The 25,000-nt window shown below is 36.3% G+C and overlaps 2 protein-coding genes across 10 annotated transcripts in view; both read left to right on the top strand.

Annotated features, from left to right (window-relative positions):
- Window positions 1-25,000, top strand: part of LOC144978411 (protein XRP2-like) — a 54,774-nt gene that overhangs the window by 17,592 nt on the left and 12,182 nt on the right. For 2 of the 9 annotated variants that reach the window (XM_078924424.1, XM_078924420.1), the window contains 6 exons: window positions 14,221-14,403; window positions 19,350-19,467; window positions 22,164-22,255; window positions 22,512-22,684; window positions 23,527-23,630; window positions 24,637-24,765. In XM_078924424.1, coding sequence (XP_078780550.1) covers window positions 14,276-14,403; window positions 19,350-19,467; window positions 22,164-22,255; window positions 22,512-22,684; window positions 23,527-23,630; window positions 24,637-24,765 — 744 coding nt within the window. In that variant the 5' untranslated portion in view covers window positions 14,221-14,275. Of the gene's footprint in view, window positions 1-9,014; window positions 9,312-10,950; window positions 11,117-11,324; window positions 11,619-14,220; window positions 14,404-19,349; window positions 19,468-22,163; window positions 22,256-22,511; window positions 22,685-23,526; window positions 23,631-24,636; window positions 24,766-25,000 lie in introns of those variants that run through there. The other 7 variants (XM_078924423.1, XM_078924421.1, XM_078924422.1 and 4 more) reach the window with 7 other exon arrangements.
- LOC144978408 (uncharacterized) lies at window positions 2,132-6,072 on the top strand. Its single transcript, XM_078924414.1, has 2 exons — window positions 2,132-2,471; window positions 4,213-6,072. Exons 1-2 carry the CDS (start codon window positions 2,165-2,167, stop codon window positions 5,544-5,546), a joined length of 1,641 nt encoding a protein of 546 aa, XP_078780540.1. The 5' UTR covers window positions 2,132-2,164; the 3' UTR covers window positions 5,547-6,072.

Below are 25,000 nucleotides of genomic sequence, written 5' to 3'. Positions count from 1 at the left end.
AGTAGATAAATGGATGTGTCCTTACTGTCCTTGAGTTATTTATTTCTTGAATTCCTTTTTATCGTTCTTTCAAGTTTTGTACGACATGTCGCGTACAACCCAACCCGCTTCGCATCCGCTGTGATTACTTTACAGTACAGACACGTCTGAGTACAATGAATGCTGAACGACACAGACAATCAACGGTGATTATATTATACAGTCGCTTTTTTAAAACTCCGCTCTTTAAAAAAAAAAATATTCGCGTCCGAAAATACGAAAAATTTCGCAATGCATATAGTAATATGAAAAAATATTTTTAAAAAGTAGATAAATATCAATAAAAGTGAAAAAAAAAAAAAACCAACAAAAAACAAACCCAAACAGCATATCAGTAGAGGGATGGTAGCTTACTATGTGTACACTTTATGCGCCGTCATTCATGTGGATAACGTGGCCTAATGGGTAAGACGTCTGTCTCAGAATGCTTGAAATTGGCGCTTAGGATTCGATTCCGGTCTTTGCCACTTGTTTTAATTATTTATTTGTTGTTGTTTCTTCTTCTTCTTTTTTCTACAAAATGTTACAAGTGATTACTGTCCCACCTTTTTTTTTCTTCTTTTAAATATTTTTATTTCTTCTCTAAATACCTCACTCAGAAGCAGAACGGATAATCAGAGGCAGCATAAAAGTACATACAGATTAAATAAATAAATAAAGAAATAAATTATATTGATAACTTAATCTCGTGGTTGACAGCCAGACCACTACGCCGACGAGAACATCCCGCTGACTCAGTTTACACTAAAATAAATAAATAACTAGATAAATAGATAGACATAAATAAATAAATAAATATATATAAATGCCTTCTACTTCTATGGACCATTGAACATTTTACATGCACCCCCCTCCCCCCATAACGGCTTTTAACTTTTAGAGTTAAAATAAATTATATTTGATATGAGGAAGAACAATAATTTAAAAAAATATTTTTACTCTCTGATGGACGTATATTTGCAGGTCACTTCCGTATGGGCCAATTGTTGTAGTGGAAATCTCGATAAATGACGCAAAATATTGTCCGTTATAACACTGTTAAACTAGGCCATTGAGTGGGTTCAGATGTCAGCCATGTCTCTGATCATTCGATCGCTTTCTAAATGAGCGAGATTTATTGACTTATTTCTAAACTTATTTCGAGAAAGAGAGAGAGAGAGAGAGAGAGAGAGAGAGAGAGAGAGAGAGAGAGAGAGAGAGAGAGAGAGAGAGAGAGAGAGAGAGAGAGAGAGAGAGAGGGGGGGGGGTCATTAAAATTGAGTGTCCTTATAGTAGGGGGAATTAGGCTAAAACCGTGCAAATTGGGGTTGAAACATGTAAATTTGCATACAGGTTACCAAGACCCATTCAAAACCTTTCTGCTATAGAACCACTCTGGCAATCATAACGTTTCCGTTTAAGGCTTACATTTTCCCTATTACAGCTATATTAAACAAGGGAAATAACTGCGTAAATACATATATTTTCTTCAGAATCATTGCATTAGGAGAAATTGGGCTAAAACCGTGCACATTGGGATTGAAAGCATAAAAATTGGCATACATGTAGCTAAGACCCATATAAATGACAACTGCTATTGGGTCACTTTCGCAATGTATTAACAGTGCGTTTTTAGCACTTATATTTGAAGAGTTTTTTTCCAAAATGCGACATACGCCATTTTCAGGGATTGAGAGAAGCGGCTCAGATTCACTTCATGGGTGATAAAGCTTTGCCCTTTCAAAAATATTTCCGTCCAAATCGCGACATAACTTTAATTAAACGTGTATTTAATTCTACTTTTTTTCCAAAACGAGATATAGGACTGCAATGTTTTATTCCAAAATGAGACATAACCAGAGCCAATCAAAGACCGTGAATGGTGTTAATATTGACCAGTCGTAATTCGTTATGTTTTTGGCTCGGAACTGGTATCATGGATGCGCCCATTGGCGTAGACCGTAGATAACCATTCACTCGTTCAACTTCGTACCGCTAACACCATTAACATACATTTTTAACCGCTTCGACTATTCAATTTTGAGAGACAATGGAAGTTTTTGATAACATAAACGAAACTGCACAGCGGACAGACCGAGGGAGAGAAAGGAAAGAAACAGCTAGGGCATACAAGACAGTAGGCAAGATGAGACGGGCCAATGGAGGCTACATTCCGACTGTTTCTTGCAACCACGTTTCAACTCCTTTGTGTTGTGCAGATCAGCTGAAGCCAGAGTCACTCGTCCAAATGTTCGAGACATTTTGCTCCCAGAGCAGCCATGCTGACCAAAACAGCATGTTGATATCCTTGATGGACGTGTCAGCTCCTTCAAGGGCCAGGATCGATGAAACAGAGAGGAAAAGAGGCCGTGATGTTACCATCAAATACAATGTGGTCACCTCAACAAGCGGGAGATTGCCTGTATGCAAAGCATCCTTCATGTCCATCCTCAGTAAGTTGTCATTTCCTTTTTTATTATAATATTATCGAATTGCAAAGGCTCTCTCATTCAGTTTTCTTACTTTGACTTTGATCCGTATCCAACATCAAACACTCTAACTCAACTCTAACCTATTTTTCTTTGTTCTCACTCAACTTGGATCTAGTGCCCACTCTTTCTTCTGTTCCACTGTTTTAATTATTCTTTTTGCTGATTTATTGCCTAGTGCATCACTATTTATGTTATGATAATGATTACGCTATTTTCGTATTGATCACTTAGACTTAGTCTAAGTTAAAGTGAAAGTAGAAAGAAAATTAAATAGAGCTTAGGACATGGTAACGTCTTCATTATTTATAATGAACATAGAGTAAAGCCATGTAATGTAGGAAGGTGAGTACTAAGTCCTGCCATCGAGATGAGTGCATTGTTTATAGATAGTATGCAGATGACGTCACTCGGGCCTTTGTTATTGTTTTTGCCATCCGCGTTTGTGAGTTGTTCTCACTAAACTGTATTAACCAGACTATAAAAGTTCATGGTTACACAGAGTTTGTGTGTTGGTCCGTTATACTTCCGGATGGCAATGTTGTGAACTCCTTGGCCAAGCGCATTCTATCTATAAAATACCATAACAATCATTTCATGGTATGGGGGGGGGGGGGGGGGGGGGGGTATACTTTTTTATTGCTGTTGTGAGTGGACATTCACACCACGTGGCATGAATGAATATTTATTTTTATATCTCACCTTGTGTAGTTTGGACCACTGATATGAAGAAGAATCATGTTCATAATAGTAATAGTAGTAGATAAAGATTTTGTTAACAAAAATGAAGTGCTAATAGTAATAGTCTTAATGTTTTCATGATGCTACAGTTTTCAAGGTAATAACTGGTAACAAATTTAGGATTACTTGTTAAAAATTTGTTACAAATTGCGGACAAAAATTAAACAGCACGTTTTGCTAATAAATTAAAGAAATGATGTCGAGGAGAGACAACCAGAAATAAAATCGTGGAGCGACGATCAGAGACCGCAACACTATGCAGAAAGCGATGGAAACTACAGTCGTATTGTGACTAACGTTGAGATTGTAGTCAGAATGAAATAAGCGCTCACAGCTCTATGATTAAAGAGCATTGACAAAGCTATTAAAAAAGCTTTTGAGAGGTCATTGTGAAGTCAAAAATTGTTTATTTTTCTAAAAGTCGCCATTTTTTTTTCATAATAAAGTATAAAGATAGACACACATTTAAGGAAGGTAGCATGTGTGCCATATTGCATGAAGATTTGAGGGGACACAATAGCTTATCCTTAACTTAATTAAAATTCCCTTCACAATTGGCATACAGCTTAAGGAGGCTGCTTGGGGGGGGGGGGGGGGGGGGGGGGGAGGGTGTCTTTACAGTAAATGAGTACCTAATTTAATTTTCACTTAAGTTTCTGCAGCCCCGTGGCGCAATCCATCATCTCATAGTTCATTGGTTTACTACCTATCTGTGGTTTTAGTCGTTTGTTATTGTCTTTTTTTTTATTGTTTACTTTTTTTTGTTCTCACAAGCTAGATTTTTAAAATGCTTTTTCTGTTTTGAATTTTGATTTTATTATTCGTGTCTAAGGAAAAGTTGTGGGGGATTGAAGCTTGTGTGTGTAGGCATCTATAACATTATAATTTCTCTTGCTTGATACTTTCTTCATATACCCCTTTATCTCATTGTAACATCTTTCCTCTATTTTTTATATCCTTACAGATGTCAAGAAGGATCGTCTCAGTCGTCTTGCAAATAATTTCCTTAAGGAAGGCGCACCGAGAAAAGAGCGTCGCGGTGGCAGCAGACAAACCCCAGAGATGGTTGAGTTTAAAGAGTCAATCGTTTCTCATATTGAAACATTCACGTGCAGAGCCAGCCATTATGCGTGTCGTGGAGCTCCTGGACGGAAGTATCTACCCAGTGACATGAATGTTGCCAAGATGCGCCAACTCTTTAATGAGCAGAATCATCGACAGGCTTCCTATGCCTTATATTATTCAATATTTTTGCATCGATTCAATCTGGCTTTTGGGCACCCGGCCAAGGATATATGCAGTGATTGTCTGCGATTCCGGATTCAGTTGCGCCAAGATTTACCTGAAGCACAAAAGCGAGCAAAGGCAGTCGCTTTTTTGCTTCATAGGCGACGTGCCAGGAAATTTTATGACTTAATGGACAACGTTGACGATTCATTAACACTATGTTTTGATGTAATGGAGAACCTTGTTCTCCCTAAAACTTCGATTGGACAGGCGTATTATTCACGTCAGCTATATATGTATGTTTTTGCTGTCGTGCGTCATGAAGGACGAGGACAGTCTGTTCCATTAAGGAATGTTTTCCTTTATACGTGGATGGAGACACAGAATAAAAAAGACTCAAATGTCATTGCATCCGCAGTTGAGCATGCTTTAACTGGTTTCGGTGAAAGCTTTCAGGGCAGGAAAGTCAGATTATTTTCTGACTCGTGTTTTGGACAAAACAAAAATTTCAGTATGGTGTCGATGCTGCACTCATTCAGGAAACGACATATTCCAAATAGTTCTATTCAATATTTTTTTCCAATTCGTGGCCACAGTTATCTGCCAGCTGACAGGGTATTCGGACGTATTGAGCAGGACATCAGGAAAAAAGCTCTTATTTTGCTGCCATCCGAATACATTGACATCTTAAAAAGACATGGCACTGTTTTTCAGTATGGAAAGGATTGGTTTGTGAAGGACTATAAAAAAGAAGTGGCGTCGTTTTTAAAGACTCAAAAGGGCTTCAGAGTGAGTGATGCCAGGGTGTTACAATTTAACAATGATAAAGTTGGCTTTAAGTCAGTGTATGAGGGACCATTTTGTGAACATTCGATTCTGAAGAAGGGGAAGCGTTGGGTTGACTTTGTCCCTGAGGTGATTGGAGATATTTCTTGTGTGAAAGAAGAAAAGAAGACGGACGTTTGCAATTTATTGGACAGTCTTGGTGTCAGTAATGATGTCAGGGCACAGTATGATAGTTGGCTCCTATCAACTTCTGTTACAGAGGATCCAGAATCTGATGAAGATTAGATTTACTGTGTTTATATAATTTTTTATTCCCTTTTCCATATCCATTGTTTTTATGAGTCTTATGCTTTGTGTCCTGTATGGTGTTTTTTTTAATGGCTGTTTACACCAGACCATTTAATTATTCAATCAGTTTTGGTTGGCTTAAGTTTTCCTTTGGGTATTTTTGTCATATTTCATACATTTAATGCCTACCTGTCTGACTACATACTTAAATCTTGTGATTATGTCCCTCTCTGTGGATTGACAGAAGGTCTTTTTTTTTAATGGATTGCTATTCGACACCCGAAACTCAGGTGTATCTTTTCACCAGGTTATTCGACACCCAAAGTCTCACATGCGCATGTTGAGAGTTAGCTATCCTCAACAACACGTGAATTTATCAGCACGAAAATTTTGGGTTTTGAATTACGTTCCCTTTTTTTAATTGCTGTTGACACCAGGCTATTCTTTTAAATTTAATTAATCCATCAGTTTTGTTTTCTAGAGTTTTTTTTTTTTTTTTTTTTTGGGGGGGGGGGGGGGTATTTAGCATAGTATTTTTTTTTCAATCAGTTTTTATTCCCTAAAGTTTCGCATCTTTCATAAATTGTCTATTTACTGTTGGACTTAGAATTCATACATTTTTTTGTTGCTTATTTAACTTTAAGCTGAGCTTTTGTTACACCCCAGTTTTAATTCAGCTTACTGGCAATGGAACTGCTTTTCTCCTTATTTGCATGAAGGCAGGGATTTTTTGGCTCTTTTCTATTTTAAAAAGTGGTTTGGATGTGTAGTCATGTTTTCTGCTTAACATTTTTTTTTTATGGGTGGGGGGGGGGATGTTCAGGGGTTTTGTTTGAGAAGTCCCGTATTTTTTGCAAGTACCACACGTTTGATATTGTATCATTTTTAATTTTCAGTAGGATTATTTTTTTTACTTTGGTTTGATTTTCCCCATCATGTAGTTGATGTGGACTTTGACATGTTTTTTATCTGTTTCAAATGTTTTGATGTCATTAAATTTATAAAATATATTTTTGAGTTATTTTTGTTTTCTTTTCATGCACATTGTCTTGTGACTGCATTATGCAATAGAGAATGCTTATGCTGAAGAGGAAACTTACATTGGTGTTCTCATTTATACCCTTCTGTATCTTAATATTAAGAGGAGTGTAAGTGGATTTACTGTTAGTGTATGTTGTATTTTCAGCTTAATCAACTTCCTTTGCATTTAATTGACTGCTGGCTATATTACTTTGGTAGACTCCCAACAGAGTTATAACCAGGAGTCTGGGCTTTTGTGAGGCCTTGCACAGGTTTCGTCTTTCTATTTCTAGTAAATTGTGTTACTATTCACCTACTTTTTCCCCTGGCGCTTATGACCTAAAGAGCCAGTACCCATTAAACATTCATAACCTAACAAGTACCCTGGTGCTTATGACTGAAGGGGTAGGAAGCATTGCAACTGTTAGGATATGACTGCTGTTTCCATCGCTTTCTGTGAGAGTGACTGCGATGCGACTTGAGCTTCTCCAGAAACTCAAGTCGCATCGCAGTTACTGATCTCTTGATGGAACCGACAGTCATATCCTGACAACAGTCGTACGTTAGGTCGACTTGAAATTGGCCCTCACAGTTCACAGTTTGTGGGTTAAATTTCCTAGAGCAATATGGAACAATTAACTACAATACGTATGTTTATGATTGGTCTTGGGTTAATTTTCATCCAGTGACTGTACTTAAACTGGTTATCGAAACTAGTCTGCGGGAGTTGGTTGGGTGCTACTGGTAGGCCCTCCTTTTCTCCCTGATCTATCACTACCATCTTGCTGTTCTGTGCTATATCAGACGATTTTGTGGCATTTCTTGGCTCTTGATAGGACTTTTGTTGAATATTACAAAGCCCTGGCGCTTATAGGACTTAAGAGTGTTGCAAGCGCTGTTAAACATTCCAAAACAAAAACAATTTCCTCCCTCTTCTTGTAGAGGGAACTTAACAGCATAAATTGCTTGCTATCATTTAGCCAGGACTCTAGTCTATGGTAGAGTACAAATTGCTGGATTAGATCCATCTAACCATTTGCTGACTCCAGACTGACAAGGGTCCAGAAAAAAAAAACCTATGCTATGCTGTGTCAAACCAGGATGACCAATTTAGCCCTGACAAGTAATTTATATTTTGTCGCTATCTTTTGCCAATAAGCAATTTTTTGTTGCCCCATATTTCCTATGGCTGCTTTACCACTGTCATGAGAGTAGATTTCATCTAATGATCAAATAGCTTAGCTTGCATTCTTTGGTTAGAGAAGAAACTTCTGTGTCTGCCCCAAGGCATCAAGAATACTGAGAGTTGCCATTAGTGTGTAGGCTTATACTTATAGCACATACTTTGCTTGGGTGTAAATCTGTATTTCTGTCTTACTTACACCAACATCTTGAGAGTGACTACATCCATTTTGATCAAAATTGGATATGTCTCACTTTGGCACAAATCTGTTGGGTGGATATGTCTCATTTTGGAGAAAAAGTGAAATTATAAATCATAACAAAGTACATTTTAAAAAAAGATAGATTTAAAAAAAAAATTATGTTCTGATGTTGAGCAAGAGGATAACTGTTTCAATTAATCAAATTATGTAATCTGCGTTGTCTACTGGTCAAAAATTTAAATGTCAAATATCTCAAAACAGGAATTTGACTTATGTCTCACTTTGGAAACAAACTCTTCATTTTTCCCTATATAACATTACTTATCCAAGGAAAATGACAACGAGAATACAATGTGCGTTCAATATTTAAATATAATATTGTTGACCATTTACAGTTGCTAACAAATGGCTTCGTCAGCATAAGGAATGTTGAAAACATAAAACAAAATGTAGGAGGAATTGTTGCGTGTGTATTCTTGGGTGGTTGAAGCATGAGACGTTAGCGTGGTGTTATTAGTTATCCAGTTAACATGCTAAAAACTTGTCCCATCAGTCCATGTGAGAAGTTCTTTTTGCCATTGGAATTGTACCTGAAAACATGCAAACGCATTCCTTTTTAAGTCATATATAATATTCTTCCACCTCTCTCTCTCTCTCTCTCTCTCTCTCTCTCTCTCTCTCTCTCTCTCTCTCTCTCTCTCTCTCTCTCTCTCTCCTTTCTTTTAAAGACTCGTCAACATTCAATCATGAATTATGAGAATTTCACATGGAATACACAAGTAATGCTTCAGTTTTAAAACGCTACATTAACTGCACAATGGTTCACCAGCAAGACACGTCAGACCTATTTCATACAAAACAAGCTATCAGTACATAATAATTTTTGGACAACCACAGGTTGAACAGTCGCGGGTGCGGATGTTATCTATGGTTATACCTGAACGGGCAGGCAATTAGTGTGCAGTGCCCTTACACAAGGACACATTTGTACAGATAGAACATGCTCCCAGAGTCACCATGCAGTCAATAACGTAACGTCAATAGCTTGACACGGTCCAGAGCTGCCAACCTACCGCAAAAAATGCGGAATTTTACGCATTTTCAGCGATTGTACGCTTGTACGCATTTCCCCAAGATTGTATCCATTTTCAGTGTACGGAGTCACTTCAGTTTTCTTTATTATTATTATTCATATTGTTACTAGCCTATTGAGAAACATTGGTGACCAAGTGGATATTCATATATTTTTTGACCAATTATGATCTTCATGCTGGGAGGTAGAATTCTGAAAGGATTGGATTATAGTCTTGGGAACATCATTGTTTGCTGCAATTGAGCTTGTGCGGTGTGACTTTATGTAAGTGTACCTTCCTCTTACTTTCACAATGGTTAGTTTCCGTCGATTTCAGGATTGTACCCATTTTTATGAAATCTCCCCCATTTTGAGGTCCCATTATACACATTTTCATCAGATGGGGTTGGCAGCTCTGCGGTACTGCATCGTAACCATTGATGATTATCATGATGATGATAATGATGATGATGATGATGATGAAGATGATGATGATGATTATGGTGACGATAGTCATAGCGTTCTAATACAATTTCATAGGTATGCCGACTCCATGATAATAATAATAATAATAATAATAATAATAATAATAATAATAATAATAATAATAATAATAATAATAATAATAATAATAATAATAATAATAATAATAATAATAATAATGTAGTTTATTTATATTTTGCGCCCAATCCTCTATACAATAAAGTTCTAGACTCGAAGGCTTCTACTGCAAAGAACTGAAATGAATATCTACTGGTTGCATTACTACTACTGCGAATAACGAATACGAACGCTGTCTACTATTCGCAGTAATACTGCGAAAAGAGGAAATCGTTATTAGTACTACGAATAGAGGAAATCACTATTCGCAGTAGTCGAGGTGGCCTAAATAATTTGGATAGTTCGTGAATCGAAAGTTTAGTGAACATCCGGTTTGACGCTAAAAATAGTCACCAATGGGAATCCAAGGATGACGTAAATAAACCTTGGGTCGCCTTGTTTTGAATGTTTACACAATAGGAATGAACGAATTTTTTTTGTCGTCCATTTCAAAATTTTCCAATCTTAAAAAGCTTGTATCTCAACTAATACTGATCTCTCAGAGTGGTTCTATAGATAGTATGCGCTTGGCTAAGAAGCTCATAACATTGCCATCCGGAAGTATAACGGACCAACACACAAAACTGCGTGTATCCATGAACGTTTATAGTCAGGTTAATACAGTTCAGTGAGCACTACTCATTGTTTTTTGCCATCCGCGTCGATAGTTTGAAAATGACGTCACGCAGGTCTTTTTTATTGTTTTTTTTGCCATCCGCGTTTATGAGTAATGCTCACTGAACTGTATTAACCCGACTATAAACGTACATGGATACACACAGTTTTGTGTGTTGGTCCGTTATACTTCCGGATGGCAATGTTATGAGCTTCTTAGCCAAGCGCATACTATCTATAGCATTAATTACAGTATTTTCATATTCTACAACATATGTAATTTTCATGCTTTTAACCTTAATTTGCACATCACAATTCAAGGTTTTTTTGGACCTAATCCCCCCCCCCCCCCCCCCCCCCTTACAATAACGTTTACTAATAGTACTTCTTTACTAATAGTAACGTAAAGCGCAGTAATTATAACGTCTGATCCCTCTAATAATAATAATTATTATTAACAATGATTGCCACTCGTGTAGTCACATACCTCGCTCATTGTCGTTCTTGTTTCCCAGTGTCGAATCGTTTGTTACTGCAACGGGCCTTCCTATCTCCCTCTGTGAACTTGTGCAAAGAAATCGATATTTTGATTGGCATCCTCGCCAGTGTTTTATGATTTATTGATTGATTCCCTTTGATCGATCAACCAATCGACCGTTTGGGGATGACGTATTCTTCCCGCCTTAGGACTGTTTTTGTTGGTTTATATAATACAGTCTGGGTGCTAGGTGCTAGAGGAAATAATAATTTCTTGGAAGAAGGGATATATAGCAACAGGCCGGATTTGCTTTAGATCGTTTATTTTTAAAACGGCATTGTAAAGTGTCGTGACAAATTAGGGGGCACTGGGATAAGATTTAGATCTGAAAAATTGTGTATGAAACATTGCTAGACAAAGCAAAAAAGAAAAAAAAATACAACTAAACCCCCCCCCCCCCCCCCCCATTTTTTGGGGTTGGAGTATTTCTTGTATTTTTCTTTCTTGCTTTGTCTGACACTGTTTCACATACAGTTTTTTTTGAAAGTATTCTCTTGAAATATGTGACATTACGTAACTCACAGTGTCATCATTGTTCTCTATAGTCCATGAGCTGGGGTTCTCTTATTCCCGAGATCCTAGATATTATTGATACTGATACACAATCATACTGGATATTTTTTTCTTACTTCATAGTATAATGACAGTGAATCTTCGAGATGTTTTGGTATCAGGGATATTGTGGACGATAACATAGCAATGACCATAACATTAATTTACTGGATGTAACGTTCTACCGTCGCGTGGATTGAAACAAAGACAATCGCAATGGGAAATGTTTCTTTCAAGTTTGGAGACCGAGGATTATTCAGATGCGTCTTACGGAGAAAAGCTGCGTGGTTGTAGAAATCGTTATTAAATAAATAAATAATTCTTATCATTATTATTATTATTATTATTATTATTATTATATTATTATTATTATTATTATTATTATTATTATTATTATTATTATTATTATTATTATTATTATTATTATTATTATTATTAATATTATTATTATTATTAATATTATTATTATTATTATTATTATTATTATTATTATTATTATTATTATTATTATTATTATTATTAATCATAATATAATCATCATTTTGCATTGCACGTATGCTGTTTGTCCAAAATTGATTTCCAACGAGATCAGTTTTCATTATTATAATTAACCATTGGAATTTTGACCAATCAAAACACGAGATTTGTGACACCCCCTCAAGTTGATCGGACAGAGATAGCTGGTTGTTTGCTCCCTGTTATTGTGTGTAGACCACCGGTTGTGTGATTAGTTTTCACTAGATTTCCTCAATTGGGTTCAATAGTCTGATGTCACGTTGCCCAGCAAAGGCGGCCATCGTGCATGCTGGCTAGAACTTTTCATATGTCTTGTGATCAGAATGTGTAAAAGTCAAAACATGATTTATAATTTTTTTTCCTCTGGATACGCTTTAATGCTCGTCGGAGAAGTATTTCATAAGGGCGTCCGCCATTGTTCCGATAGTATAGAACCAGTTACTAAGTTACGATGCGTCATTACGAGGGAAGTGACGTTACGAATGTTGAAGCGTATTATCAGCTTGGTTAAGAATCTCACAACATTGCCACCCGGAAATATAACTAACCAACACACAAAACTATGCGTAACCATGAACGTTTAAAGTCTGGTTAATACAGTTTCGTGAGAATTACTCATAACATGGATGGCAAAAAAACCCCCCAAAAAAACAAAACAAAACAAAACAAAACAAAACAACAAAAAACAATAACAAAGATCTGAGTTTCGTCAACTTCGTTCTATCTATGATGGACCAACTCACAAAACTATGTGTAGTCTTGAACGTTTATAGTCTGGTTAATACAATTTAGTGAGAATTGTGACGTCAACTTCGTCCTGCCTATTGATGTGATTGGTGGAGTTAGTGAGTGTTTCACTTAAACACATACCTTCGATAGTAATACCTGTGTGATCCGCTCGGACAGTTTTTGATGGGCATGGTTATGTTCCCTTCCACTACAAGTTTATAGGTAGTATGCGCTTGGCTAAGAAGCTCACAACATTGCCATCCGGAAGTATAACGGACGAACACACAAAACTATGTGTATCCTTGAACGTTTATAGTCTGGTTAATACAGTTTAGTGAGAATTACTAATAAATGCGGATGACCAAAAAAAAAAAAAAAAAAAAAAATATCAAAAGGCCGGAGTGACGTCAACTTCATTCTATCTATACTTCACTTGACTTTCCCCAAGAGCAAAGACAAATTTATTTATTCAGCTCCAACATCAGATATTGAAACACTTTGAGTATAATGGCTGGTATCATGCCGCAAATGCTACAAAACACAAGGGAAATAGGTTGAAGTTGTTTGTAAATCGTCATGGCAACCATATTGAGACGCATGAAGCGAAATAAAACGCTAAACAAAATGTAACCTATTTGAGACTTCACGGACACCTGATATAATTGCGGCTATGTGGTCTTGTGGTATCACACTCGCTTTCGGGTCGGAAGGTCCTGGGTTCGAGGCTCGCTCGGCGCATAGTTGAGTCCTTGGCTCTTTACTCACATTCTTTCACCCTACTCAGGTGTAAGATTAGTACCTGGCCGTTTACAGCGTTGTCTATGTTGAAAAAAAAAATGGAATATCGCCTAACACGCGTCATGCCTCGTTCTACATGTGACGTGTTGCTGTTGGTCAGGGACTCCCTGTAAAGCGCTTTGAGTACTTATAGTGGATATTGCGCTATATAAAAGCGCATGTTTTTTTCTTCGAAAATTCGAATTCCGTCTTATCACTCTGTTAAAAAGTTGATCATGAGCTACATTTAATTGAATATTTAATAATAAAAACGTGTTAAAAGAAAAAAAAAAAAAAGGAAAAAAGCACGACTAGGTAGAACCACTTATTAACACTGTAATGTACACACATGTGCAAAAGTAACTTGATATTTGTTTTAAGTCAATTGATCTGAGTTTTAAGGGACACCATTGAACAAAAGTGATATCACAGAAATGATCAGTATCTTAAATATAATATATGTGAGCCAAATTTCACCAACATTTCATGCATAATCTTTATTATTTTTGTTGTTGTTGACATTTTTATTGGTTGCCAGGTATTAGTGTGTATATATTTGGCTTTACTCCGATCAGCCTTGAAAGCTTCGAATCGTTTTCATGTTTGTCTCCCTCCCCCCCCCCTCTCCCCCTTCCCCCTCCCCCCCCCCCTCTCCCCCTTCCCCCTCCCCCCCCCCCCCCTAAAAAGCCTTGCTACTGGTTTTATTCCATTTATATTTTTAAAAAAAATGTCGTTATGTTATTGGGGGGAGACAACTGTGTGTTTCTAAAACGTGATGATGATGATGATGATGATGATGATGATGATGATGATGATGATGATGATGATGATCTCTCTTCTAATTGTCAATTTTTCGGACACTTTCAGAGGACGAGGTATAAAATTTAACGTGTGCATTCGGCGTTACTTTGACCAATCTCGGATGCCAGGCCGAAACTGGTCGTGGTTACTGTGTGGCAACGCATCGTCGTGTTTACCCAAACAGCTTTCCTGCTGTTGTTGGGATTGTCGTTATGTTAACGGGCGGAGACGACCGTGTGTTTGTAAAAGGTAATGATTATGAAGGCGATGATGATGACGACGACGACGACGATGATGGTGACGAGGATAATGGTGATGATGATGATGATGATGATGATGATGATGATGATGATGATGATGATGATGATGGTGTTTGATGCAGTACTCGTTGGGTTCTAGCACACCAAATTGCAGCACGCTCTGTAATACTGCAAACTGTAGTTGGGGTGCCGAATTTCATAATCTATGTAATGAAAATGTTGCTGCTTGAAGCTCGTAGGAAAAAAAATTAATAAAGATAAGTATTGGATTGTAAGCTTCAATTTATGAGACGAAGACAGAATCTGTGGACGTTTCGGGTTTCCCGTTTATCAGAAAAACACCATGAATGTAGTGTTTCATTAATCGTGTTTTGCTGATAAAGAGGAAACCCGAAACATCCAGAGTATGTCTTCGTCTAATAAATTGAAGCTTACAATTCAATACTTATCTTTATAATCTATATAATAAGTCGCTACGTGCCATGAGCATGGGATTTTGGCACTCTCGGATTCTAACACGCTTTTAGACTTCTCATGGCAGCGTGCTATACTCCAGTCAATACTCTACGTAAAAAGAAGTTATATATGTATAGGGAATGAGATTAGCGGAAGAGTAGCGTCCCTTGATTGGACGTCACGATGACGTAACTATAGTACTCTAGTCGGCCATGGACGTCACCCACAGTCTGTACGAGAGACGCATGCGCACAACCAACATGACGTTCTCTCTCTAATAACTTTTCCGCCCGTGACGTCACAGACTATGGGTGACGTCCAATCAAGGGACGCTACTCTTCCGCTAATCTCATTCCCTATAGACGACTAAATGCACAAATAGATAAACGAATAAACAAATACATAATGATTTAATAAATAAATAAATAAATAAATAAATAAATAAATAAATAAATAGATAAATAAATAAATAAATAAATAAATAAATAAATAAATAAATAGATAAATAAATAAATAAATAAATAAATAAATAAATAAATGGATGAATGAATGAATGAATGATTTATGAATGAATGAAGAAAGAAAGACAGAAAGAAATAAAGAAAGCATCTTGGTAATGTAATTTAAGAAGTGGCGGATTCTCCTTCACCGAAAGTGAAAGTAATCGGTCAGTTTTTTTTTATATCACACTTTTATTCCTTATTTTAATGACGGTTGGAATGAAGAGGATGAGGCGGCAGGTTTTTTGGGCCCGGAGTGGGGTGGGGTTAGGGGTAAGAGCCCTTCCTACACACGTTTAATTTTTTCATTGCCAGTTAATTTTTCTTCTTCCATTGACGTGGATCCAAGGTGATTAAATGATATATTGATGATTGAACTTTTGCAATGCGACTATTATACATGCTGTGGTTGATTCTGGTGATGAAGATCGTAAATACATGAAATGTTGAAGTTGATTGAACTTTGATGTGAATGTGAGATGCACTTATTATGCATTAGTTGATATCAATCTTAAGAATTCGCACGTATTTATAGTACATGAAATATGTAATTGATGTTTGTTGATGTATGAATTGTATTTATATGATGTAAAAGAGTGAATGGTAGGTTGATGATGATAATGATATATGATGATGATTGATATATGAAAAAGTTCAATATATTATGTACAGTAGATAATCTTATTAGTATTTTATGTATATATACTTTTATCCATTGTTAGTTATATATATATACTATACAATTATGTGCGCGCAAACGTAATGTGTGATAGGTATATGAATGATAACGTAACAATATATATATGTGCGCGCAAACGTAATGTGTGATAGGTATATGAATGATAACGTAACAATATATATATATGTGCGCGCAAACGTAATGTGTTAGGTAGATGAATGATACGTAACAATATATATATATATTGCGCGCAAACGTAATGTGTGATAGTATAGATGAACTAAATATATATATATATATATATTATATAATATTATATATATATAATATATATATATTATATATGTGCGCGCAAACGTAATGTGTGATAGGTATATGAATGATAACGTAACAATATATTATATATGTGCGCGCAAACGTAATGTGTGATAGGTATATGAATATAATATAATATATATATATATTTTATGCGCGCAAACGTAATGTGTGATAGGTATATGAATGATAACGTAACAATATATATATAGTATATTATATATTGCGCACTAAACTAATGTGTGATAGTAAAATGATATGATAACGTAACAATATATATATAATATATATATGTGCTGCGCGCAAACGTAATGTGTGATAGGTATATGAATGATAACGTAACAATATATATATATGTGCGCGCAAACGTAATGTGTGATAGGTATATGAATGATAACGTAACAATATATATATATATATATGTGCGCGCAAACGTAATGTGTGATAGGTATATGAATGATAACGTAACAATATATATATATGTGCGCGCAAACGTAATCTGTGATAGGTATATGAATGATAACGTAACAATATATATATATGTGCGCGCAAACGTAATGTGTGATAGGTATATGAATGATAACGTAACAATATATATATATGTGCGCGCAAACGTAATGTGTGATAGGTATATGAATGATAACGTAACAATATATATATATATATATATGTGCGCGCAAACGTAATGTGTGATAGGTATATGAATGATAACGTAACAATATATATATATATATGTGCGCGCAAACGTAATGTGTGATAGGTATATGAATGATAACGTAACAATATATATATATTCACACGTTCCTGAAGAAAAAAAAAAAGCGTGCACTTGTGTACTAAAACAGACAAGCTCTCTCTCTCTCTCTCTCTCTCTCTCTCTCTCTCTCTCTCTCTCTCTCTCTCTCTCTCTCTCTCTCTCTCACACACACACACAATCGTGCGGCGCGAGGATGAGAAGTAAATGAAAATAGTCATTTTATTTTTTATTTTAATTTTTAATTATTCTTTTTGTTTTCATTTTAAAATGTTTATTCCCCCTGTTACTAAAATCTTAATATTAAGGCATACTTCATAATAATATACATGACATGTTGTTATGTTATATTAAAGTCTGTATAGCTGTGCTTAATATTAAGCCAGCATAAATACGTCACACCACACTGAGCATTTGAAAAAGAATAAAAAGGACTTCGAAATCTATCTTCAAATTGCTGCTGTCAATTTAATTCACAGGGGCAAGTCATACTGCTCCAATCTGTCTTCTGCGGCCATGTTGTCTTGTGGTATGACACTCGCTTTTGGATCGGAAGGTCCTGGGTGCGAGCCTCGCTCTGCGCATAGTTGAGTCCTTGATAAAGGCTCTTTATTCACATTCTCTTACCATACTCAGGTGTAAAATGAGTACCTGGTCGTTAACAGCGTTGTCTCTGTCCAAAATATTTTAATATCGCCTAACAGGCGTCATGTCTCATTCTACATGTTACGCATTGCTGTTGGTCAGGGGGCCCTTGTAAAGCGGTTTCAGCTTGTTTAGTGGATATTGCGCTCTATAAAAGCTCAAGTTTTTCTGTTTGTTTAAAAAAAAATAATTTTATTTCACATGGACACTGAAGCCATTCCAATCTGTCTCTATAACAATTAATCTTCTTTCACAGAGACACGCGATACCGTTCCGATGTTTCTTCTTTTTCTACATAATCGATCCCAGATTTTTTTTCTCCCACCAGTGATTGGGTAGCTGGGTTTGTTAGATCTGGTGGAAAGTACTTTATGATAGACTAGCGTCCTATCCAAAGGGTAGCAAGCAATTTCTATTGTCCATTTCACGCTATAGAAACTGAGATAATCTCCGACTCCATGGGCCTAATGGCTCTGAAGGACTACTTTATTTCACATGGACCAACAAGACCCTGGGTGGGGTTCCGACTTCCCATAGTGGGCAGAGAGGTACTTACTGTGTCTTCTATCCCCCTGTACCTGCTTTTCAATTGTTTTTTGTCATTGTCTTGAAATGAAATTACTTGGTTTTGTCCCGATCCTTGCCGGAGTTCCTTAGCTGGGAGGGATATAGTCGAATGTATAGTTATAGTTTTGGGAGATGATATTTTTTCCTTGTAAATCATCTCTCTGTTATGCATTGTATTATGTTTAGTTTACATATTATATTATAGGATTGGTAAACATTTGAGTGTATTCCTCTTAGTTGGGACCTGTGCTTGTGTCTGGATGAGATTTTTAGGTAATCTCAAACTAAGTACTTTGACAGTGTGCTCTTGGAATCTACACCTGTTCCCTATTTGAACCAATTCCCCTTTGTCTTACCTTTTCTTTTGTGCTTTAATTGTAATTCTAGAACTTTTTACTATCCCATTTTCTTCCTTTTTACTGGCGCTGATATGACCTTAATGTGTTGCAAGCGCCGTAAAACCCTTAAAAACAACAAAACAAACCAACAAGACCATTCCAAACTTTAATCTATTCCTATCTATCTTATTTCACAGAGACAAATGAGTCTGTTCCAGTGGACCGTTCAATCTTTTTTTCTATCCACAACATGTTATTTCACAGAGACAAGTGAGACCGTTCCAATCTTTATTCTATCCATATATATATCTTATTTCACAGAGACACATGAGACCGTTCAAATGGGCCGTTTCAATCTATTTTCTATCCATATATATCTTATTTCACTGGTTCAAGTGAGACCGTTCCAATGGTTCTTCTATTCCTATATATCTCATTTCACAGAGACAAGTGAGACTATTCCAATGGACTGTTTCAATCTTTTTTCTATCCACATATGTCTTATTTCACCGGGACAAGTGAGACCGTTCCAATCGTTCTTCTATTCCTATATATCTTATTTCACTGGGACAAGCAAGACCATTCCAATCTTTTTTTCCATTTCTATATATTTTATTTCACAGAGACAAGTGGGACCATTCCAAATCTATCTTCTATTCCTATATCATATCTTTTTCACAGGGACAAGCGAGACCGTTCCAACCTGAAAGACTTTATCATTGACGGCAAAAAAGAAGAGACTGTCCACAGACTACCGGGTACTGTCAATGGGGAGCAGATCCTTATACAAAACTGTGAGGTTAGTAAACAGCTTTAGATTTCAAGTTTACGCAGTGACAATAGCCATTGTTTGTACTGAATGCTACGTATTGTGCCTGCCTACTTCCCCCCCCCCCCCCAAAAAAAAAAAACAAAAAACAAAAACAAAAACAAACAAAAACATAAACAGAACTTCATGAGCATCTCTCAGTAATTAAGACTTAATGAAAATGAAAGTTGGTGCCAGACCACTGCGTCATTTTAATGGTTAATTATAGGGAATAGAGTGGCTATGTGGTCTAGTTGTATGACAATCGCTTTCGGATCAGAAGGTCCTGAGTTCAAGCCTCACTCGCGGCGCATAGTTGAGTCCTTGGAGAAGGCTCTTTACTCCCATTCTCTCCCTGTACTGAGGTGTAAAATGAGTACCTGGCAGTTAACAGCGGTGTCTCTGTCCGAAAAAAATTGTAATATCGCCTAACAGGCTGTTGCTGTTGGCCAGGGACCCCTTGTAAAGCGCTTCGAGCACGTTTATTGGATTTTGCGCTATATAAAAGTTCAATTAAAAAAAAAATTATTTGTTTAGAGTTTTTATCTCCTAAGAATTACGTTTTAAAATTTCAAATAGGCGGCAGGTGTGTGCAAGGCACGATGAAGAACCTCCATCTATCGCTGTCCACTACGAGCGTGCTCAAGTAGTATGAAGACTTGCTGCATTCTTTCAATTCTTCCTTTAAAATTATTTGCCCCCAAGTCAGGGGTAAACAATGGCCGGAAATTTTCGGTAGTGCCGAGTTTTGTAGTTGAGTTTGGCATCCTGCGGAAGATAGAAGGGGTGGGGGTAACGACTACAATGCTATTTTGCAGCTTCAGAACTTCAAATCATCATCATTACTACATTTACCACCATCATCATCATCATCATCATCATCATCACCATTACTATAATCACCACTATTATTATCATCTCAACATCATCATTATATCATCATCATTATCATCATCATCATCATCATCATCATCATCATCATCATCATCATCATCATCATCATCATCATCATCATCATCATCATCATCATCATCATCACAACTACTACAGCTACCATCACCATCAACATAACCAACATTCCTTCAATGACCACCACCACTGCTTATCATCATCATCATCATCATCATCATCATCATCATCGTCATCAGCCTCATCATCATCAGCCTCATCATCATTACCACTACCACTTCTGCAACATCATCATCATTAACACCATTATCATAACCATCATCACCATGACGAAACTACAGCTACCAATATACCATAATCAACATTATCAACACTGCTATAACTATAACCACCACCATATGATGATGATCATCATGAGTAATCATCGCTACCACCATCAATGATATTTTTAGCTTACTCTTGCAGGAAAATGGGTCCGACCAACTTTGACCCCTTCTCACAAATAACAATATGAAATTGAATATAAGCTTCAATTTAATACACAAAAACAGATAAAATTGACAGAGACGGGGATTTAATTAATTTTGACTTAATTGCGCACCTTTTATAAATATCTATTGTTCTATTTTAATTCGTGCTTCCTTACAATGCTTTTGTTTATTTATCTTAACAGCGCCACTACCACATTATTTCATTCATCTGTAGTGTTTCATTCATCCTGTTTTGTTGATAAAGGGGAAACCCGAAACATCCATGTTATCTGTTTTCGTATATTAAATTGAAACTTACATTCAATTTCACATTGGTATTTATTTCTTCTAGCTTCGAGCTGCAACATTTACATTACCCCTGCTCATAGTACACTAGACGCCATTTTTTCAAGTTTCTCTGTGCGTTCCTTTCATCCTCCTGGAGTCCTTCGCAGTTCTCATGATCCCTCTTTGGTCACACCTCATGATGGGCCATTTCCACCTTTTCATGATAACAATGGTTTTCAAACTATTCCCAGAATGTCAATCAGCAGTCCCCTGTAAAATTTGGAACGTCTTGCTTTTGAGAGACCAGTGAATCCAGTGTGAATGATAAAGCCTGCTGCTCTTCTTTTTCAGAAACTGATTTCATTCAAAATAAATCAGCTTTTGTCACATTTTGGTTTTCATCTTTAAAGAAATGAATGGAAATTACTATTTAGTATGTTTTAAAATTATTAATCAATAGGGAATGGTATAAATATTTGATAATTTTTACAATTGGATTAATCTGTTATTATCTAAAAAACCAAACCGCCTAGATTTTTTGCTTTAGTTGTAATAAGGACTTCACTTTCAATTTGTCACCTCGTTGTTGAATCATTTTCACTACGTTGTTGGTGATCCCAGATACTGCTGACCGTTCCTTCTTAATTTCTGACTTTGTTGGTGTATGCTTGTCCAGATCATTGTGAAGGGCCCTGTTGTAGTTTTCTGCAAGACCAGAGTCTTTTTGGTGATGATTTTCAACAGTTTGTACATTATTTGATTTCGAAATTCAGGGATGTTGATGTTCTTTACGGTTCAACAGTTGACCACATGTTAAGGTATCTCTTTTCTATGAATATTGATGGAAAGGTAACCAAGAAGTGGTCAGAGAGGCATTTACTCTCAGTTTCTTCATGATTGTAGAGTTCATCGATGTGTTGTCTGTCACTTTGAAATGACTTCATAGTTATGCCAATGCCATATAGCTCATAAGAACAGCACACATAAATCTTATTTTTTTATTTATTTACTTTTTTTCAGAACTGTAACATCTACATCTTTGATCACACAGCAACTGTCAGTGTTGATGACTGCAATAACTGTAATATTTTTATTGGACCATCTAAAACAAGGTAGGTGCAATGTCTGGTATGTGTGTAATTGCCCTCAGCATTTCATCACAGTTGTCATGTTAATAGCAATATAAATGGATCAAGTGGTTTGAAGACATTAAATTAACGTGAAACCGTAGTCTTTCAATTCATAATTTTCCCCATGATTTCATACAATTAAAATTGCAACAGACCTCACCTTATTTACCACAGTTCATTGAAGCCATTGCAAAGGAAATGTCGTAAATTTTCTCAATCCTCTCGTCTCACTCCACAGTGTTTTTATACGAGACTGCAAGCAATGCAAGTTTGTCATCGCATGCCAGCAATTTAGGACCCGTGACTGTTTCCAGATTGATACATTCCTCTTGTGTGCCACCCAACCTATCATTGAATCCTCTGGACGGATGCGATTTGCCTGTTTCCAGTACTATTACTCACAGTTAGAGCGTGAGTATTTTCATTCCCCTTCCCACCTCCCCACCCCCCCACCCCAGTTTGGCATTACATTGAGCTGAATCAGCTGCTAAAATTGAATCTTATGATCCGATTTACGAAATTTAAATACTTTGCAGGTTATTAAACTGCATCCATTCTCCCCACAAAGAACAAAATTCCTATTTCTTATGGTACAAGTTGCTCCGGATGCATCTTTTTCTTTTAAAGGCACTCTTACTGCATCGGCCATTGCCTATTGCCAGATGCTCATTCACACCTTAAGCAAATGTTTTAATGTCCATAATATGCCTTATACAAGGACTGAATGCCTGAGCAATAGTTTTGTCACTTATTTGATCACAGACCTTGCTCAACATTGCTTGACCTATTTCAAGACAATATACCGTGCTGCTCGATCACCAATACTACAGGTTAGAAGCCAAGAGTGGTTGGGAATGTGAGACAGTTTTAAGGAGAGAATGAGCTGAGATATTATGATGAAATAAGAACAAATTGATTATCCATTGATGTGCAAAGAATGCCTAGTGTGAAGGTTAGTGTCAGAATAACTTACCATCAAACTCTATTTCATTGAAATAGTGAGTATTTGAGCAAAGCTGACATTTCAAACGTCATCAATGTACATGTGCACAATGCAATGTTGACAAAAATTGGAAAGGACACCACCCCCCCCCCCTCACCCTTCCCCCCTGTAATACTCAATATTGTATTCTGTATTATATACAGAAACAATTTGAGTTGTAAATAAGATTTTTCTCCAACAATAACAGTAACAAAAAAAAGTGGTTAAAGCGTTTTTCATATACCCTTTCCCCCCCCATTTGTATTCCCAGAACACCTCAAATCGTCAGGCCTAAGCATCTTTAATAACAACTGGAGTAACATCCATGATTTTACCCCAACTCCAGAGGAGGTCAACTTTTCTCTTTTGCCAGAGGTTTGTATTTTGATTTTGATAATAGGAAACTCTTAAATTCAGTGGGAGTTTCCTGTTTACATTATGATGCCAAGATAATCACATCTTGCGTGAAGACAATTTTATATCTTTTGTGGACTTCTTAAAAGCTAATAAAATGTAATAAACAAAAAATTAATATAGCAGCTTAAAAATAGAACAAAATACCAAACATGAAACATTTCGGGCTCAAAGCCCTTCGTCAGCCAACAACAAAAAAACAATAAAAAACATAAAAACATTACCGAAGAACCAGGTTGACTACAGAGAAGTATTCGGTACATCCGCACTAATTTCACAAATGGACAATTATCAACTAACTCGTGTTATGAATATGAAATAGCAGTAATCACAAGTGTGAGCAAAATCACCACTGCATATGTATTTTAACCCAAAGCATGCGCTGTAGGTAATCACTAATCAGAGCATGTGATTTTCAAGGGGTGTTTTTTTGTTTTGTTTTTGCTTTTGTTATTTTGTTTTTTTAACTGATTCTCTGATTTTATTTATTAGTATTTATTTTCTCATGATTGAAATGAAAGAGCTGTAAAAATGTTGAAGTTGTATATGTGTATGTGTGAGTGTGTGCGTGTGTGTGTGTGTGTGTGTGTGTGTGTGTGTGTGTGTTAGTGTGAGTTTGTATGTTTGATAATACAAGTCAAAGGGATACTAAGCTGCTCGAAGCTGTGGTCTGTAAAAAAATAATAACAAAAATGAATATAACAGCTTCAAAAATGTGTTTGGTATTTTGTTCTTTTTTGAAGCTTATATATATATTTTTGTTTATTACTTTTTATGTTTAATAATGTATGTATTATGCAGTTTTGTGAACAAGTATGTATGTGCCCCATCTCCCGTATTCTGTCTACTGATATGACCTTAAAGTTTTACTATAAAAACAGACTATATTCTTTTCTTGATGTCATATTTATTGCATGTCACAAGTCGTTTACTCAATTTTAATCAATAATTTTAAAATATTTTTCAGAATGCCAAACCAGAAGATTTTGTGCCCATTCCAACAGAAGAAGAGTTCCAGTCCCTGGACCTTAAATGTGATACAGAGTCCAGTTTGGTCCCTGTCACACATGGCTCCAGGCCTACTACTAGCAATGAGGTGAGGAAATGGTGGCAGCAGCAGCATTACTGCGGTCTTATGGTAAAAAGATGTATGGGCCATGGGATTGGTTTTGAGATATGGTCGGAAATAAATGTGTTCGAAATCTTAACTCACTCAACCCTAACACCGACTATATCCGTAGTTTACCCGGGTTACTTTTACCCCATGCCTATTTATATAACATTTTTATGAGACAAATTATAGGCATGGTATCAAAGCTAATGTATTTAGT

This window comes from Berghia stephanieae, chromosome 8, assembly GCF_034508935.2.
Source record: "Berghia stephanieae isolate SIO BIC M18660-M18661 chromosome 8, UCSD_Bste_1.3, whole genome shotgun sequence".
NCBI lineage: Eukaryota > Metazoa > Mollusca > Gastropoda > Nudibranchia > Aeolidiidae > Berghia > Berghia stephanieae.
Note: the sequence above shows the minus strand (reverse complement) of the source record. Positions and strands in the feature narration are given on the sequence as shown.